The 19,567-nt window shown below is 45.3% G+C and overlaps 1 protein-coding gene across 2 annotated transcripts in view; it reads left to right on the top strand.

Moving 5' to 3' along the window:
• PITRM1 (pitrilysin metallopeptidase 1) overlaps positions 1-19,055 on the top strand; it is a 31,044-nt gene extending 11,989 nt beyond the window's left edge. For both annotated transcript variants that reach the window (XM_083466691.1, XM_083466690.1), the window contains exons 11-27: positions 1,166-1,279; positions 1,466-1,562; positions 3,235-3,369; positions 3,593-3,731; positions 4,241-4,357; positions 5,400-5,532; positions 7,634-7,754; positions 8,416-8,492; positions 10,219-10,384; positions 10,758-10,858; positions 12,080-12,200; positions 13,742-13,813; positions 15,190-15,302; positions 16,291-16,416; positions 17,237-17,382; positions 17,785-17,887; positions 18,494-19,055. In XM_083466691.1, the coding sequence (XP_083322817.1) occupies positions 1,166-1,279; positions 1,466-1,562; positions 3,235-3,369; positions 3,593-3,731; positions 4,241-4,357; positions 5,400-5,532; positions 7,634-7,754; positions 8,416-8,492; positions 10,219-10,384; positions 10,758-10,858; positions 12,080-12,200; positions 13,742-13,813; positions 15,190-15,302; positions 16,291-16,416; positions 17,237-17,382; positions 17,785-17,887; positions 18,494-18,587 (1,975 nt within the window). In that variant the 3' untranslated portion in view covers positions 18,588-19,055. The remainder of the gene's footprint in view (positions 1-1,165; positions 1,280-1,465; positions 1,563-3,234; positions 3,370-3,592; positions 3,732-4,240; positions 4,358-5,399; positions 5,533-7,633; positions 7,755-8,415; positions 8,493-10,218; positions 10,385-10,757; positions 10,859-12,079; positions 12,201-13,741; positions 13,814-15,189; positions 15,303-16,290; positions 16,417-17,236; positions 17,383-17,784; positions 17,888-18,493) is intronic.
• The last annotated feature ends 512 nt before the right edge of the window (positions 19,056-19,567 follow it).

Here is a 19,567-nt window from a genome sequence, read left to right as displayed (position 1 = left end):
TTATGGTCCAGCTTTCACTTCCATACATCCAGTCACACTAGGCTGACACAAATGAAATATTTCACGCTGCTGTTCCCTGATTTGACTTTGAGGGGGAGAAAAGAGTTCAGGCCAAGAGCAGCCAAGTAAGTGAAAACACGCCAACTGCAGGTGACTCTCAATTTGGAGTTATGTTCCGGGAGGGAGCGCGTGCAAAGCCAGAATCACATATAGTCAAAAGGTTGGCTTCAGTGGATGATGGGGCTGCCAAAGTTTCTCCCAGATGCCGACCCACCTTTTTAACTTTTTAAAACATTTTTGCCAAGTGCATAAAGCTGAATGCGCACAAGTTAAATGTGTGTTCATTGCAAATTACCTGTACTGTAATTTCATGGATAAAATCTCCTGGGAACTTGGATCAGACCCACGCCTTCTCAGGATTCCTGGTGGACTGGATCTCAGTTCGTGGAATGTCTGGACTTCCCTCTTCTAACTAGTGCTAAATGCACTAAATGAATTCTGGCTTCCTGAAATTTTAGAACTAGTCTTCATAGCTTTGTGTTATAGCTTCCTTCTGGCAAATGGGCTGTTCGCCTGTGTTTCTACCCTTGCTGTTTGCCTTTATGCCCCCTGTCTGGGCTCTGCTGTTCTTCTGCCACTGGACCACATTTAATACAGCGTGCCACTTCTTTCCCACTTGCCCTTCCCTTCCTGGGGCACAACTCTTTCAAGGCTCAGCTGCCCAAGAGCGAAGGCCGAAAGCCAGAAGTGGGCAATCTTAGTCCCTAGGAACAAAATGTGGATCTTCCAAGCCTTTCTGTGTGGTCCTTGGGACTCTGCAAGCCACACCCCTTGGTAGTCCTGCTGTTCACCTTCTTTGGGTGCTTTTGCCTGGCTGGGACACATGCCTCCACTGAGATGGTGCCTCTTCCTTGCCTGGATGGGGAGAATAAGTGTGTCTCTCTCTTTGCACAAACCTATGTAGCGCACAGCTAGTACGTCGCCTTCTCTACAAAGTTAAGGTCACCTTTATTGCCCCACCCACTTTCTCAGGCTCCACCCATAACTGTCTTGTGGCCCCAAAGAGGCTACAATTCAAAGGATGTGGCCCTTGAATTGCAAAATGTCTACCCACCCCTGCTGTGAGCAGCCAAGACATTTTTCCTTTGTTTTCTGTGTTCTGCAGGTTTAACGGCTCCACGAGAGAGGCTTATTTCAGCGTTGGCCTTCAAGGGATCGCTGAAGAGAACATTGAGACTGTGAAACAAATTATTTCCAGGACTGTCGATGAAGTTATTGAGTAAGTAAATCTGATGGGTTTTGTTTTGTTTTGTTTTGTAGTGGCTGGGGGGTATGTGAGTCATTGAGTGTGTGAGTCTTTCTTTTTCCCTGTTTTTTAATGTTTTCTGGGGAGTGGAAATCTCCCTTCCGTGTGTGCTTTTAGAGCAATATTAACTGTCCGCTTGCTTGTTTGTTTTCTCCCAAGGAACGGGTTTGAGGAAGAAAGGATTGAAGCACTGCTTCACAAGATTGAAATCCAGATGAAGCATCAGTCAACTAGTTTTGGACTTGCTTTGACTTCAGTAAGTGCTGTTTCCCCTTTGATGGGTCCATGGCTTGTCCCCTCTCGAGTTAACAGCATTTCTTAACAATACCCTGTTAATACGTTGGTCATATTCCTGTGTAATGGGGTAGGAAATGGGTTGATCACAAGGTAGAAATGACAGCATTTCGCCAGTTCCAAGTCCAGTTAGCTTTTAAAGTTCACCTTCCTTATTCAGGATAATCACGTCAAGAGTTCCATCTTGCCATTGGTTTTTAAACTAAATCATCTTTTTGTCAGATTTCCCCTGCAGGCATTGGTATTTCTTTGGTTATGTGCAGAGTGGATTTGATTTAAATCAAATTGATTTAAATCACGATTTAAAGCATGATTTAAATCACAAGTCAGTAAGACTTGATTTAAATCATTTTTCTTACAGATATACTCATTCTTGCTGCTATAATCTTAATATTTACAACCAGAGGAAAGTTTCATTTTTGGAATAATAAATTTTCAGAATAGTTTTTACATTTATATCAAAAATTACTGATTTGGTTATACTATTAGAAATACATAGACAGATAATTATGAAATTATTTTTTATATTGGGCAACTTTTCTGCTGTACTTTACTGGAAGGAGAAAAATAATCATTTCCTTAATAACAATTTAAACAATGTATTTAAAGCAATAACATTATAGCATATGTATCCATGTTTGTTAACTGATGTGGTTAAACTTTTTAAAAAAATACTTAAACTGAATTTTAGCACACATGAAAAACTTAAAACAAATCCTTATTTCTTGATGAATAGCCTTTTTGGACTATAAGGTAACTTAAACAGAAAACTACCTTTAGAAAGATTTTTCATCCAAAAGCATTTTATTTTGAAAATCTGATTTAAATAAAAAAAATTTGATTTAATTTTTTTTTAAAAAAATCAATTTAAATCAAAATAATCCAATTGTATTTTTTTTAAAAAAAAATCATTGATTTTTATCCACTCTTGTTATGCATTTTTCCTTTTTTCCTATATGTTACATATGTGCATGAAATGGTGTGTGTTTTTGTCTTTTTGTTCTGGAACAGCCTCTCTTAGGGAGCTCTACCGTTTCAGAATAAAGTTTGGATAGCTGCAAGATAGTGATATCTTACATACTTAGACTTGAGCTCAGGACCTTTTTGGAGGGCAGGTCAAGTGGAAAACAGGGGTAGAGAGAACATGTTTGCATGCAAAAGGTCCCAGATTCAACCCATGGCATCTCCAGTTAAACCATTCTGCAGCTGGTGGTGGGAAAGACCTTTCTCTGCCTCTGGAGAGCCAATGCTGCTTAGAGTAGACAGAACTAGGGTAGATGAACAAACCTTCTTTTGCCATGTCAGGCTATGTTCCTGCTCCAAATGACAGAGGCTATCCAAAACCTGAGGCAGAGGTCTTCCAAAACACTCAAGTTCTTTTAACTGGGGATACTGGCGAACGGACCAGTGCATTCAAGTCCTGTGACTGTACTATGGCTCATTCTCCTCATGCAGAGCCTGGTCTGTGGCCTACCTTTCGGGTGTTTGCCTGGCCTGTAAGTTGGGCTCCATAAGCAGAGGCATCTTCAGGTGTAGATGGCAAAATGGCCGCTTCTTCAAGGGTTGCTCTGAGCAGCAGTCCTCCTGCCTTCCATGGCTGGCTTCTAATTCCTCGCCTCTTCTCATCCCTCAAGTATATTGCCTCCTGTTGGAACCACGAAGGAGACCCCGTTGACCTTCTAAAGATCGCCGAGAAAGTGGCTCGGTTCAGGCAGTGCCTTAAGGAGGACCCCCAGTTTCTTCAGAAAAAGATGAAGCAGTACTTTAAGGTAAGGACCCAGTTACAGGGCAGGGGACGACGACTCTGGACTTGCAAAGGTCCATCACGTCCAGCACCCTGTCTCTTGACAGTGGTCAGCCAAGTGTCCCAGGCTGAAGACCACCCCTCTCCTCTCCCATGATGGCCAGGGTAGGTCTTAAAATAGCAGGCTGTTCTTTGCACTGATGGGCACTCCATTTTCTGTTTTCTTCGCCATGGTCCTGGGCAACTAGGGTAACCCCCATAGGCTGACGCTGTCGATGAGTCCAGATGGGGCTTTCTATGAGAAGCAAACCTCGATGGAAGCGGCAAAGCTGAAAGAAAAACTTGAGGCCCTTTCTGAAGAAGAGAAGAAGCTGACATATGAAAAAGGTGGGCCGTTTTTCTGCCTGCTTTGACACTCTCACGTTTATGTGGATAGAGGGATGGACAGACAGACAGAGGATGTGAGCTTGAGTTGGTGGTTGATCTCTGCACACTTCTTTTCCCCCTTTCCCCATTTCTGTATTAAAAGATAACAGAAATTTAAACCACATTCGTTGCGGTTTCCCATTTGAGGTCAACGCGCACTTTGTAAACGGATGTTTATTTTTGTGTTTTTATATTGTGAACCACCCTGTGCCCTCAATGAAGGGCAGTATAAAAGTTTTAAATGAAATAAATAAGTGAAGGGGAGATTTGTATCCATTTGTATTCCATTGCCTCTCCAAAATTTGGCAGCAGGGGACTTAACTTTGAAAACCACCAGGAGCTGTTTGGGAAGCAAATTCATTAAATTCCCAGGAGAACCTTGTCAAATCCCTCCTGTTGCCGCTGAACCGGAATCCCTGTTGGATAGTTTTTGTCAGAACCGCTGACCGGCGTTCCACTTTTCCTTCTAGGGTTGGAACTGCTTGATCTGCAAAGCAAGCCTCAAGACACATCTTGCCTCCCGGCTCTGAAGGTCTCGGATATTGAGCCTAGGATTGTGTTTACTGAGCTGGAGACGTCACTTACAGGTAAGACAGAGTCACTCAATGCTGATGTTCCATTATGAAACAAAAAACGTAGAGCCTGTGAACGTAGTTAGCCTTGTGTTGGAATAGCAGCTCTTTCTCAGAGGTACAGGCTGTTGACACCACTCTGGGTTCCTTCCCAGATGGAAATGCAGACAGCCGTCAGTTTAGTATGAGAGGGCTCTGCAACGTAATGCTTGCTGGATATAGTAAATTTTACAAATGGCCTAATCAAAAAGTCTCGAGACAGTAAAATAATAATCGATAACATACAGATAAAATTACTGCAATTTAAAGTCATGTACAGTCAATCCTCGGATTGCAGGCGCTTCAGGTTACGTGATTTCGGGTTGCGCACCGCTCCAAACCCGGAAGTACCGGAACGGGTTACTTCCGGGTTTTGGCACATGTGCAGAAGCGCTAAATCGTGCTTTGTGCATGTGCAGAAGCACCAATTTGCGACATGCGCAGACACGGCGCTGCGGTTTGTGAATGCTGCGGATTGCGACCTTGCCTCCCACATGGATCGCATTCTCAACCCGAGCGTCCGCTGTATACATAAATGATTTTTGCATCCAGATAGACTGTGGTGGGACAGGGAGGTTTTAGCAGCTGTCTTAAAGGATCCTGCGTAACATTGCACAGTGAGTGCTCCTGCCCAGGGCTGCAGCCAGCCAGTCCATTTTTCTGGGTGCTCCATTCCATTTCCCACGTTTTCCGAGGAAACTGTCTCCTTCTGAGTCAGACCACAAGTCTATCTAGTTCAGTATTTTCAACACTGACTGGTAGCAGCTCTTTGGGGTTTCAGAAAGGAGTTTCTCCCAACTCTTACCTAGAGATGTAAGGGATCGAACCTGGGAGGTGGGGCAGCTTGGAATGGGCTTGTGGGTCCTGAGCTTTTATACAAGCCAAGAGAAGGATTTGGGCTTGAATTGTACAGAGCTCTATATTTCCGAAGGAGGCCGGGCTTGTTTCTGAAACACTGCTCCCTCCAGTCTCCAATTCTGACACCATATATTGATGAGTTCTTCTCGTTTGTCTGTAGCTGAGGATGTCCCGGTCCAGTACTGCGCTCAGCCCACAAACGGCATGGTGTATTTCAGAGCGGTTTCCAGTCTGAACACTCTTCCGGAGGAGCTCCGGCCTTACGTCCCGCTTTTTTGCAACGTCATCACCAAGTAAGGAGGAGCTTTCTATTTGTGTTTTGGGGATTCATTCCAGAGAGAGCCCATGTGGTGCTTCCAGATGTTGGACTGCCAGTTCCCCATCAGTCCTGACCACCGACCATACTCTCTCGGGCTGATGTGATGCATAGTCCTACAACAGCTTGGTCGGAATAGCTCAGTTGGTAGAGCACGAGACTCTTAATCTCAGGGTTGCGAGTTCTGGCCCAAGTTGGGCAAAAGATTCCTGCATTGCAGGGGATTGAATTAGATGACCCTCATGGACCTTTCCAACTGCACAATTCTAAGATTCCATGAACATATACAGGGCACCCCATGGGCTATCTCTGCAATAAACTTCATTCCAGTTTATTGGAATTCCACTATCTCTTCCCTCTCCCCTCTTTTGGGGTTGATGAGTTGACCTAAATTCAAATTATTTTTTACGGGGAGACTATTGGGGTGCATGTTGTGGATATTGCTTGTTTAATGGTATTATAGTCTACTTCTTAAATAATTTTTAAATTAGTTTTTCAACATATCATTTTCAACAATAATTGAACATACTTTTACATCTTATACAATTTTGTGGACTTCTATCAATCACATCCGAAAATTTTCAAATCTATTTACTTAATTTGCATTTCTTATTTTCACTATTACATTTAAATCTCATAACTAATATCTCTCTTCTTTGCAATATTTCATATATTTCTCCTTATAAAACTTCTTGTAGTCCTACTAGCGTTATTTGTTGATTACAGTTGCTCTTCAAATAACTTGTATATTCCAATCTTCTGTAAATCTCTGGTCCCGCAGGTTTTGAATCCTTCCTGTCATCTTATCCAATTCTGCGTAGTCCATTAATTTTGTCTGCCATTCTTCTTTCGTTGGTATTTCTTCTTGCTTCCATTTCTGAGCCAGCAATACTCTTGCCACTGTTGTTGCATCCCTGTATTACAGTCTATCTTTATAGTGTAATGAGCTTGAACAAAATATGTATATCCTTGGCCAAGAAAGTTATTAAACAGTTCTCTGAGCAATTGTGGGGCAGGCCCTCTGGTACTGGGGCTGGCGACTTGGGGCACAAAGTTTTTGGGAGAAGAAGAGCACAGCTGCATTGCAGGGGGTTGGACTAAATGACCATTTGGGTCCCTTTCAATGCCACAGTTCTGTGATCCTGTAGCTCTAAAGGAAGGTGCCTTGTACCATTTCGGGTGGCTTACCTGCAGCCTTCCAGGTGTAGCCCCTATCAGCTGCAGCTGTCTGCCAGGGGTGATGGAAGCAGCAGTCAAGCCACATCTGGAGGGCCAGTGATTTTGCCATCCCTCCCTTACACTGACTGGCGGTGGTCTCTCCCAAGTCTGCCTGGAGATGCCCAGGGATTGAACCTTGGAACCTTTCATTCATTCAGTCAGTCAGTCATTCATTCATTCATTCATTCATTTTATTGCATGCTCAAAGTGGCTTGCAACAAAGAAACATCTCAAGCAAAACACCACAGTCTCATAATAACATAGCGAAACAAGAACACAGTAACAATTTCAAAACAACGTAGCAATTTCATAATAGCAGCGAAGCAGAAATATAATAACATACCAAAAAACTGCATTTCAATACTAAAAATGCAACAAGATTGCTTCAACAACAGGCAACTTCCAGTAACAGAAATAACAACCCTAAAGCTGTTGCTGTCTAGACTTGGTTGCTGAGCTACATTCCTGGGATTGCGCAGAGCTGGGTATAATTTCTTCTTGGCTGCTAAGATTTAGTGTTGCTGCCCCCAAATCTCCTATGCTACTCGTAGAAGCTGCAGGGACCTTCTAAGCTCCAGCAGTCCCTCTTCCTGATTGCTGCTCTTTGGGCCAGCAGGTTTTAAGAGGACACCTGGCATGTCCTCCTCTAATGTTGCCATTGGGCTTTTGCCTAAATCTTCAGGTCTTCTATCCCCCAGGCTACTCCTTCCCAGCTCTTTCTACCATCCCTCTTAGGGCTCAGCTTCCAAAACCCTTCTTCCAACATGTGCAAAATAAATGCCAGGAGTGAAGATAATGAAATGCTTCAGGCTTTTGCTTGGCCTGCTGTCCACACCCTACTTGCTCTCTCCTTCTTGCAGAATGGGCTGCGGCGCTCTCAGTTACAGAGAACAGGCTCAAGAGATAGATCTGAAAACGGGGGGCCTTTCCGTCTGCCCTCATATCACCGTGGACGACTCCCACTTGGACGTGTATGAGCAGGTAAGTCAGTCTCCAGGTCGGGTGTCACGTGGCCCTGGTGCTCTTTCATGTTGGGGCTGTGTTGGCTAGAGATGTGAGTGCCTTCCTTGCTGCAGATGAGATGCAAACCTAACTAATGACCGGCAATGCTGCTGAACTGCTTCATGTTTCTAGGGCACCATCCCCAGAAAATAACTGTCTGGGAATCACAACTGAGCACATAGCTGTTATTCCTTAAGTAATTATTTGAGGATCTCTTACTGGCTTGTCTAGGGACGCGGGTGGCGCTGTGGGTAAAACCTCAGCGCCTAGGACTTGCCAATCGCACGGTCGGCGGTTCGAATCCCCGCTGCGGGGTGCACTCCCGTCGTTCGGTCCCAGCGCCTGCCAACCTAGCAGTTCGAAAGCACCCCCGGGTGCAAGTAGATAAATAGGGACCGCTTACCAGCGGGAAGGTAAACGGCGTTCCGTGTGCTGTGCTGGCTCGCCAGATGCAGCTTGTCACGCTGGCCACGTGTCCCGGAAGTGTCTGCAGACAGTGCTGGCTCCCGGCCTATAGAGTGAGATGAGCGCACAACCCTAGAGTCTGGCAAGACTGGCCCGTACGGGCAGGGGTACCTTTACCTTTACCTTTACTGGCTTGTCTACTGATCTGAGTTTTCTTGTTAAATGTCTCCTTTAGGGTGTGCTCTTTTCTTCTCTCTGCCTGGATCGAAATCTGCCTGCCATGATGCACATCTGGAGTGAAATATTCAACAGGTACACTCTCTCTCTCTCTCTCTCTCTGTGTGTGTGTATTGTTTGCAGTTGTGTGCTTTCCTGCTAAAAGAGCTAAATGGCTTGCTTTTGATACATGTCACAAAACTTGGAGATACTAGAAAATAGAATAACTTTTCCAAAATGTGGCCATTCATTTCATATCACCCTGAAAATGAAATAAGTGCATAGCTAAATGTGTACAGGATTAAGCATGGGTTTTGTTTATTTGTTTTGTTTGTTTAATAACAAGGTAACTTACTTTTAAAAAAGAAAGAATATAGCTCTGTTAGTAGAGCCTAAGACTCTTAATCTCAGGGTCATGGATTTGAGCCCCACATTGAGCAAAAGGTTCCTAAAGTGCGGGGGGTTGGAGGACCTTTGTGGTCCCTTCCAACTCAATGATTCTCCATGAATATAAGAAGGTTCATTCTGCTGAAGCAGACCATTGGTCCATGGGGCAGCCTGTTGTCTCCTGTGACTGGCAGTCCTTCTTTTGAGTCTCAGGCTGAAAAGCAGTTTCCCTGAATGCCTGAGATCCTCTCCTTTAACAGACTTAAACTGGAGCTTCTCACATCCAAGGCATGTACTCTGCCAACAAACTATGAGCCCAGTCCACAAGCACTTAAAGATGTCATGCACAACCATCGTTCAGCATGATGTGAACAAACTTGGGTGAACAAATTGCCGCCCCTGTTGGAGGCAGTACCCCCCCCCCCGGATTACCAGTGTCTGGGAATGAGTGCTGTCATGCTCCGTCCCTGTTTGTGTACCTCCCACAGGGCGTTGGTTTGCAAACAGGATGCTGGACTAGATGGGCTGTGGGCCTGATCCAGCAGTGCTCTCCTTGTGTGGGAGTCACATCAGGTGGATGGAGTACTTGAGAAGCTTTTGATTCAAACGTACCTTGCTGGGTTATCTGAGCCCAGAAATAGGCTGCCTTTACAGTGGTACCTCAGGTTACAGTCACTTCAGCTTACAGCTTCCACTAACCCAGAAGTAGTACCTTGGGTTAAGAACTTTGCTTCAGGATGAGAACAGAAATCGTGTGGCGGCTGCGCAGCAGCAGCAGGAAGTCCCATTAGCTATCAATCAATTTCCTTTATTCGACTGAGAGTCAGAATTAAACATTACACAATAATTATAAACTATAACATAAGATTTGGTCTGTTGTTGATCTTCCGGGGCGGAAACCCGCCTGTTCCTCTGCAATGATATTGTTGCTTTCCATCCAGATCGTTAATTTGTTAAGTAGAAATCTTGAATAGATCTTCCCGATAACATTTAGCAGGCTAATTGGTCTAAAATTGGCCGGGTCTGTCCGAGTCCCATTAGCTAAAGTGGTACCCCAGGTTAAGAACAGTTTCAGGTTAAGAACGGACCTCCAGAATGAAGTTCTTAACCCAAGGTACAACTGTATATCTAATCTAGAAGCCGTGGCTGGTGCAGAACACAGTAGCCAGGCCACTTGAAGGCTCAGGAGAAGAAATTGCCCTAAAAACTAAGCAGCTGCTGAGAGCATCTCTGAAAAGCACTCTAGACCTTCCAGCAGAACAACCAGGGCTGGTGGTAATAGCTGGAAGTTTTTTGCCCAACTCTTGGTGATTATACTTGGAAGAAGTTGGTCTTCAGCGATGGCAGCTTCTAAGCCCTTTCAGTGCTTTTCTGCTGTGACTCCCACCCACCCCCAAACTGATGCCTTTCTGCTTCCTCTCTCCACTTTCTGCAGCCCTCACTTTGAAGATGAGGAACACTTCAAGGTTCTAGTCAAGATGACGGCTCAAGAGCTCTCAAACGGGATTCCCGATTCTGGGCACATGTACGCCTCGATTAGAGCCAGCAGAACCCTGACGCCAGCCGGAGAGCTGCAGGAAATGTTTAACGGCATGGAGCAGGTAAGGGGACAGCCGAAAGGAGAATGCTTCCATCATTCTGGAAGAGGAGAACTGGCTTAGATGAAGGTGTCTGATTTGTCTAGCCAGCCCAGTGCTGTGCGCTCTGCCTAACAGCAGCAACTCCACAGAGATTGAAGCAATCTCTCATGTAGCCTGTACACCGCTGTCTCAGTTCTGACTGGGGTTCTTGCCTGAGGTTTCTAGAGAAGCACGTTGAAACAAGGGGAAAATTCCCAGCAGCCATATGTGGGGAAGATTTGTGGGGTGGTTTATAGTCACATATTTTAAGGTCTCAGGTCTGCTTGGTGGGTTTCATTGCTTTTGCTTTACTATTCATTCCCTCTCTCCTCCCTGCTGCCCCAATCCCGTTCAGGTGAGATTGATGAAGAGGATTGCAGAAATGTCCGACATTAAGCCAGTGCTGCGGAAATTGCCACGCATCAAGAAATACCTCTTAAACAGTGACAACATGCGGTGAGGCTCTGTTAATGTTCACCTGATGCGACCCTAAGCTAGTCCCGAGTGGATTTCTAAGTCCTTTGCTGGCTTCCCCCCATGCCTCGTAATGGTGAATCTTGCATGTATACAACCGTGTGAGAGACAGGTACTCCACAGAGCATTCAGTTAGCAGGCAGTGAGCATTTAAGAGAGCATTAGTCTGCCTTCTTGAGCATTATCCAGGAATTCAAGCATCCGAAACTCTAGTGCCAAACGAAAGCATTAAATAAGGATTTTTTTTGAAAGTAAATTACAGTTTTACATAGTTTGGAAACACTGCTCGTTGGTCTGCAGGAGGGGGGGGAGTACATGAAATCTGTTGCCGATGCAACCATCAGCAACAAAGGCGAATTATTGAGCACCCTCCCTCCATTGACCCGAGAGAACACTCTTATTCTGTGTTTCACTATTTGCTTGTTCGTAGTATTTTAAAACTGAACTGCCTTGAGTTCCTTGGCCAGGAAGGTTCTGTATAAATGCAGCTGGCAAATAACATACTACTTCTCAAGACGGCGGCCTTGGGAGTCCACAACTCTTGGCTGTTCAAAGCAAGAATTCTGGTCTCCATCCCTCTTACCAGCAGGGAGAAGAAGGGAGTGTGATTGCTTGGCTTACCGCGGTTTGAACACAGCTTCTGATTTTAGGCAGCATCAAGTGCATTGACCTAGCTTGGGAAGGCATTGCAATGAGGGGAGTGTCATAATGTAGCAAATAGAGTGTTGGACTGGGACTTGGGCGACCAGGGTTCAAATCCCTGCTTGACCAGTGAAGCTCACTGGGTGACCTTGGGTCAGTCACTGCCCCTAGGATTGACCCTACCTTGCAGGGCAGGGCATGGCGATTGAGGAAGAACCATGTACACCACCTTGGAGCGAATAAGGTGGGCTATAAAATAAATAAATAATCTCCCAGCTTTGTAGCTGGGGAAGTTGCAGCGCTGCTGCCAGGACCTCTGAAACCTCCCTGCTGAGCCTCTTCAGCTTCAGAGTTGGAGGGAAGCCTGGCTGCATACTGCCCTCACCACGCAGAGCACTCAGAGACCAGAATTAAAGTCCACCCAGCATTTTTTAAAGCCGGTGATATTTGATGGCTAAACAGAACTCGATTCGGAAAATTGGGGAGGTGTAAAAACACAGTTTGTTCCTCGCAGACGGTGTGTTTGTGCATGCAACTAGATGCAATTTTATTTCTGCCTAGGTGTTCAGTGAACGCCACCCCTCAGCAGATGCCACATGCTGTGAAAGCCGTCGAAAGGTTCATAAAGGGCATCGCCCGGAGTAAAAAGGAACGCAAGCCTATCCGCCCCCATGTGATTGAGGTAAAGCAGGTTTAGCAGAGAAAGCGTTTGCGTTGCAGGTGACTTTCCAGTTCTCATGCAAGTGAGAGGCAGAATTGGCTACATATCCGGTGCATTTTTCTGTAGCTTGTGGAAATACAAATACTGCAACACGGGCTGTCAAGAGCGCCTCCCCCTGCTCTCTCACATTTCCTTCCTGCTGTGGTTCCTACAAATGTTAGCATGTTTCAAGTACTATTCTTCCATCCCTTCCAGAGGGAGCTGAGGCTGAGATGAGAAGGGGCAGTGCCTTTTGGTTCATTGATACTACAGCTGAATTCTACGTGTTGCTGATGGTGTCCAAATTTGATCTGTGCAATAGAATTTGAGGAGTATTGAGAGGGAGAGAAGACATAGACTGCTTCCCTCCAAAGATGCTGTTAGCTCCGTGGAGGGAGATACCCCAACAGTGCTTGTATTTCTCCCCAGTGAGCCAGATAGCTTCTGGGAGTGGGATGGGGATTTAGATCAGGGGAAATGTCCTACAGAGCTCCAATAATGTATGAAGGCCCCTGCAGCAGTTTTTTAAAGCCAGAGGAGGGATGGAAGGCTGGGGGAGGGGTGTCACTTCTGATAGCCCATGTCACTTCTGCTTTGGCTGTTCTCATTGCCTAGGTGGGAGCCTGTTTCAGCCTGGGAGCCGCATTCCTTTATAGAGAACCTTCTGGGGGCCACATGCCAGAGTTGGGTGTGGGCAGAGCAATGGCTGTGACCCTTTTGTTGTTGTTGTTTAGTCATTTAGTCGTGTCCTACTCTTCGTGACCCCATGGACCAGAGCACGCCAGGCACTCCTGTCTTCCACTGCCTCCTGCAGTATGGTCAAACTCATGCTGGTAGCTTCGAGAACACTGTCCAACTATCTCATCCTCAGTCGTCCCCTTCTCCTTGTGCCCTCCATCTTTCCCAACATCAGGGTCTTTTCCAGGGAGTCTTCTCTTCTCATGAGGTGGCCAAAGTATTGGAGCCTCAGCTTCAGGATCTGTCCTTCCAATGAGCACTCAGGGCTGATTTCCTTGAGAATGGATAGGTTTGATCTTCTTGCAGTCCATGGGACTCTCAAGAGCCTCCTCCAGCACCATAATTCAAAAGCATCAAAAGCATTAGCTTTGTGCAATAGGCTGCATTTTGGCCCCAAATCCCAAGTTCCTGTACAAACTCATATCCCCATTCTCCATTCATGCATTATTACAGTATAAGTTAGGCAGAAACACTGGGGGCTCAAAGCAGATGCCCTAGAGGGATTCAGCCTGGGGAGAGGGGTTTTTTGGAGAGCCAGATAGAAAGACACGGAGGGCCACATTTGGCCCCTGACCCGGAGGCTTCCCACCCCTGTCTTACATTGTAATCCTCACAGGGTACCCCAACATTAGCACTGCCTGCAGGACATGTTTTGAATGCAACCCTTAGTGTGATCAGCAGCAAAATATTGGACACAGCAGAAAGGAAATGCTTGGGGAAGCTGTGCTGGTTACTTGGGAGAAACCAATCGGATCTCTTGTTTCAACCAAGTTCTCTCTTTGTAGAAACCTTCAGACCCCAAAACCGATGGCAGTGAGGCGCTTGCTTGCTCCCAGATCACCAGGAAGCTCATTACGGTGAGTCTTAGCTCATTTGCCTTAGGTCGAAGTTGCCAGTATTTGTCACTACTCCCCAAATTGAGCCTTACTGCTCTGAAGATTAATGTGTTCCTTTACGGTCACTTTTTGGGGGAACTTGAAGCCTTAGCAGGAAGCTAAAATCGGGTAGAAGCTTGGGGGAAGTAAAATGTTCCCCATCCCAAAAAAACAATTGTGTGCTGGTGGCACCCAATTCTGCTTCCATGAGTTGGTTCTTCTTTTAGAAATATTTCTCCATACTGGCTGGACAGAAAAGGAAAAACCACCCCAGTGGCAAAAATCAAGATTTCTTAGAGTTGTTTTGTTTTGTTTTGTTTGAGTGCTTTCTTCATTTATGAGAAGAACAACGGTCAGTGATAAGTGGCTGGCAATCGAGGATGTTGTTTGTCACCTGCACAGGAAAAATGTCTTAGAACTAAAATGGCAATCCTGTGCCCTATTGTTGTTGGTCTCCAACTCCCATCAGCCCCTGTCTGCATAGCCCAGTGGTCAGGGTTGATGGGAGTTGGAGTCTAGCAGATTTTTGGAGCCGTCACTTTTCTGTCGCTACCCAAGAAAGACTTCATTGTAGACCTCCTTCTATGTAAATTCAACAATCGCAGGTGCACCTAGGGTGCAATTTTTGCCCCACAAACTGGTTGGAGGACGACGACTTAGCTATGACCCATCTCTGAAACATTTTTTGCCTCCAGAAAGTTCTTCAAAGTGGCATACAAGATCTTTTTTAAAAAAAGTTGAATGGAATATAAAAAGCCTTCTCTTGTATTCCAAAGATTGTCTCCTGATTGATCCCCACTTGGGCCTTCATAAAGTTATATTTCTAAAGCTACTAACGTTGCTGGGCTGTGTCCAGAAATTAGAGGGTAACCCAAGCCCTGCCTTCATTGCTTATAAAAGGCAACGCTAGGCTAGGGAGGGAGGGAGAAGAGAGTTAGTTACATGTCAAGTGAAAGTGTATTCTGTTGTACGCCTGGGAAATGCACATCCCCTTTGCAAACTGTGCCCCCTTCAAATGTGGGGCTGTGCTGAGCTGTTCCTTGCCTTTGACAACTACTGCCTTTAAAAAACAATAATAAGGGGCATCAAATTCTTAAAATGCTTTCCCTCTTCTCCCTTGCTGTTGGCTGTTCTGAGCCCTCCAAGCAATCACATTGAGACTCTGCGATCTCATTTTCCTCCTTCCTTCTCTCTCCAAGTAACCAAATGCAGAATTGACTATTAACCTTTCTGGACTCCTTTTGATGCTCTTGAATGGGTAAGAAGAGGCAGTCACCTAAAATTGAGTGCCCACGTTCTCTCTACACACTCTCTTCCAGAGGTGATCTAAATGAAACACAATGTGACTTTTCCTCCAGGATCCCACTTTCCAGCCATGCCAGATGAAGACTCATTTCCTTCTGCCCTTCCCTGTCAATTACGTTGGCGCCTGCGTTCGGACAGTTCCCTTTACAGCCCCGGACCACGCAAGGTAGGATGATGGGAAGTGATGCCAAACAGATTTGGAAATGGTGCGCGAGTTGAATAAAAGAAATCTCCAGTTGCGGCTGTGTTGAGAACTGCATTCAGAAATAGCCTACGGTGCTCTTGGGAAGACGTTTGCTTTCAAAACACTGGGGTGTATTCTGAGTTAGAGGTAGTGCATTTATGTCTGGACTCACAGGCAGGGTGACCCACAGCTCACAAAATCAGGCTTTCTTTCCCCCACTTGCCTGTTCGCTCTGTGTTGCTTCCTTCCTCTCAGCTCAGGAGAGCATCTGTGGGGCACAGGTGGGTTTGGCTCACAAGCTTTGCTTGGGGGTGTGGCTTCAGCAACACTGCTTCCCATGTGTGTCTTCAGGGGGCATTGCTGCCAAGGTAACAGCAGCTGATAAGGGACCACTTCTGTGCTAATGACACCTGTGCTCTCCTGGCACTCATTAGGCGGAGGCGCTGCTTTGGAGCAGCAAGAAGGAACCAGGTAGCTGGCACTGATTCTGCCTATGGGGTCCCCAGTTCACTCTCCCCAAGGGATGCCTAGGACAGGGGTCGTCACTGCTACTATTCCTATCATCCTTACCTGGCCTTGCTAACTGGAGTTGGGAGTCTTAGCAGCAGCTAGAGGGCACCATGATCTAGCAAGTGCATTAAAACTTCCACTTGGAGAAGCACATTCCCTTACACGCATAAGTCTTGTGCTTTTAAAAAGGAGAAAAAATGTGGTATGGAAATGTGGAGATCAGAGATCTTGACTTCTGTGGGGAGACAAGTTATAAAATCTTACTGAATCTGAAATTTTGCCTATTAGGTACATTTGTTCATTCAGACTTATAATAATAATGATGATGGTGGTGAGGAAAAAAGGAAGGGTCAGGGAGAGAGCATCTTAATCAGAGTTGAAGAGTTGGAAGAGTCATCTAGCCTCAACCCCCTGCAATGTAGGAATCTCTTGTTCACTAACGATCTCTCTCTTTTTTCAGCCTTCGCATCCTCGCCCGTCTAATGACGGCTAAATTTCTACATACGGAAATTAGAGAGAAAGGAGGTGCATATGGAGGTGGTGCCCAACTTGCCAGTAATGGCATATTCAGTTTCTACTCCTATAGGTAACAAGTTGACTGAGTAGAACCACAATGTCTTCCTTTGACTGTTCTTGGGGTTTTTTTTTGGGGGGGGGTTGTAAACCAGCATTCTCTGCCAAATAAAATGCGTTCAGGAACTGGAATTGTACAAGTCATTGAGTGGTAAAGGGAAAGTAGATTATTGCCATCTGCCCCAGAGCACTCAGATCAGTGCTTTTAAATTGCGAGGAAATCCCATAATGTAAAAAGCACGAACATGTCAGTGGTGGGAAAGCTGCGTAATTGCTTTCCACTTTTGCAGTGCTGAACAGAATGCCAGCACTGTGTGGCTCATAAGTGTTGGGATGTACAGAATATATGGATCCAGTCCTGAGGTCAGTGGCAGGGGAAGGCTGTAGCTCAACGCTAGAGCATCTGCTTTGCATGCAGAACGTCCCAGGTTCAATCCCCGGCATCTCCAGGTAGGGATGGGAAAGGCCCCCATTTGAAACCCTGGAGAGTTGCTGCCAGTCCGTGTAGACAATATGGAGCTAGATTGGCCAAAGGTCTATTTCAGTTTGAAGCACATTCCTATGTTCCTATGATTTCAAGCTTTCGAAGTTCAGTGAACCCAACAGATTTATTTGTTGTAAGAACCTGCTCAATACGATGTCATTGGGACAGAAATACCCTTCAGAAGTCAACACTGCTTTTTAACAGCTGGGTTTTCATCTATTTGTGATCACAGTGTGAGGCAAAGCTAGAAAAGCAACCACTTGAACAAGGGCAAGTCGCTTTGTGGTGTCGTTTCTCTGTAAAAAAACCTGGCTGTATAAACTTACCTGTGCCTTCCGTGCATTTTTAGGGATCCAAATTCAATGGGTACCTTGTCTACTTTTGAAAAGGCCGCCGAATGGGCCAAGGCAGGAAAATTCACGCAGCAAGACATTGACGAAGCCAAGCTTGCCATGTTTGCATCTGTGGATGCCCCCCAAGCACCATCGGATAAAGGTATGTTGACTTCTTAGCTTGGGATTGAGCCAAATGAGTAGAGCGAATAGCCTTTCCTGGATCAAAATAGCCATCAGCCTGAAAGCCAAAATATGATTTTGCACATATTTCAGTTATCTTTGATGCTTTTGAGTGGGGGCGGACCCAGTTTCATATGTCTAAATTGCAGCCAAAAAGAGTTTGACATTATCAGGCATTTCCAACATGGGGAAATTATCTAAAATTTGTTGCATGATTCTTGGCTACATATGCCATTCCAGAAGAATTGAGAGTGAGCTCAGTGCGTTATGAAACAGATCTGTCTAAAAGTAGGAGCTGCAGGATTGAGGTGTGGTTTGCCACCTGCTGCTTTCACTCTTAAGAATCAAGTTAGTTTTCTTAACATTTGTGAATTCTTTGTAGGAATGAATACCTTTTTGTACGGGATCTCCGATGATATGAAGCAGAGGCACAGAGAGCATCTTTTTGCAGTCTCCAAAGATAACCTCGTAGAAGCAGCCAACAAGTGAGTTTGTGTGCCTGACCGGGAAGTGTGAGAATTCTCAGATAGCTTTCCGAAACCCAAAAGGGGAGTGGGGGGGAACTGATGTTTGCCACACAGCCCTTTAATTTTCAGGATTGTGGGTTTCCTGTGGCATGGGGCTATTGAATGGGATAGTGGGACAAAACAGTTGGATGTGTAAAACTTACACAGACCCTAGATTTGTGAATCAAATCTAGCTAGTTGGATGGCAGTATGCTAAGGTGTCATTGGGACTGTGGTGAAGCCCTAGAATAACTCATAAGCAAGCCAAGCATGAATTGCAGACTGAGCAATGCGTACATACAAATATGCTCTACTTCTCCAGCTTGAACAACCCTCCAGCATCAAGTGAAAGGAGCTCCAGAGACTTTGATGCTGTCTAAAATAAAAACATTTTTCAGAATGACATGTGCTGTTTCTGAATTGCCCTTTATCAATAACGATCCCAGTACAGTTCAAAACGAAAGCATCACTTTTGCCCATTGAGTCCTGAGAATTGGAGACTCCTAATATTCCCTACACTTATATGCTGAACAGACAATTGCAAATGAACGGTAGACTAATGGTGCATGCTTTGTTGACTTTCAGATATCTTGCCGCTGGGAAGAGAACAAAAGGACTGGCTATTCTTGGCCCAGAAAACCCACACACTGCCAAAGACCCTTCGTGGGTTATACGATGATATTTGCTGCCGGCTCAAATTAGATGCAATCGTGTGTGACAGATACCAAAATAACTTGGGGTCCTCCTCCTCTATAGCAGTGCTGTCAGCACTACATTTGTGTCATCTTAAAGAGCTTGACTCCACAGTGGTGCTTACTTCTCAAGCAGGATTTTGCCCTCTGTCAGTCTTTCACTATTTGCCAAGCTGAAGCTCTGGATTATGGTCCCAAACTAGCTCAATAACTGTGACTAATTTCCCAACGGAACTACTGTTGGTTCTGCCTAGCTGATCATGATTACGTTTAACTAGATGGTACCTAGCACTTTGTAGAAGCACAAAATTAAGTTTTCTGTTTTCTTTAAATCATGTCTAATAGAGTTAGGGTTTCCTCTTTTTTTTAAGATTACTGTCATTGACCATCTTCAGTACTCTTATTTGAATATTGTGTGTCTCAGCCTTGTGCCATTAAATATTTCCAGCCTCTGATGAGTTGTTCTGCTTAGTATCTTGTCATGGGACTTCTTATTCCCGCATCAGGTAGCTTATCTTTAGAGACAACACAGCAGAAGGCAAGTCTATGCCTGCCCTGTTTTGTTTAGTGATGGGGCTGGCGAGAGGTTACTCCTTTCTTCCCTGGTGTTTTAGGTAGTAAAGGATGTGCTGGCAGAAGCACTCATGTCAACACTGGGAATTTTAAATACAGGGTTGCTCCTACCATCTTAATATATATGCAACTCAAGCAGGTGGTGATTTTACGCATGAGGATGCATTCCAGCTGTCTTATTACTTGGCCCCAGCCTACTTGGGTACCATGTGGCTGCTCTGCTAACTCCACCCCTGGTTGAGGGCTCTAAGCATGGGGAGAAGTCACTTGTCTTCCAGAGCAGATCTAACAAGCTTTCTTTACATCTGCTTTGGAATTCAAGCCACTGCAGGGGTTGTGGGAAACATTAGTTTCGAAGCTGGGGTCTCTTTGCAATTACAGCAGAGAAAAAGCA

The sequence above is a fragment of the Podarcis liolepis genome (assembly GCF_965112155.1).
Source record: "Podarcis liolepis genome assembly, chromosome: 12".
Lineage (NCBI taxonomy): Eukaryota > Metazoa > Chordata > Lepidosauria > Squamata > Lacertidae > Podarcis > Podarcis liolepis.
The sequence above is the reverse complement of the archived record's forward strand: the minus strand, read 5'-3'. Positions and strand labels throughout refer to the sequence as shown.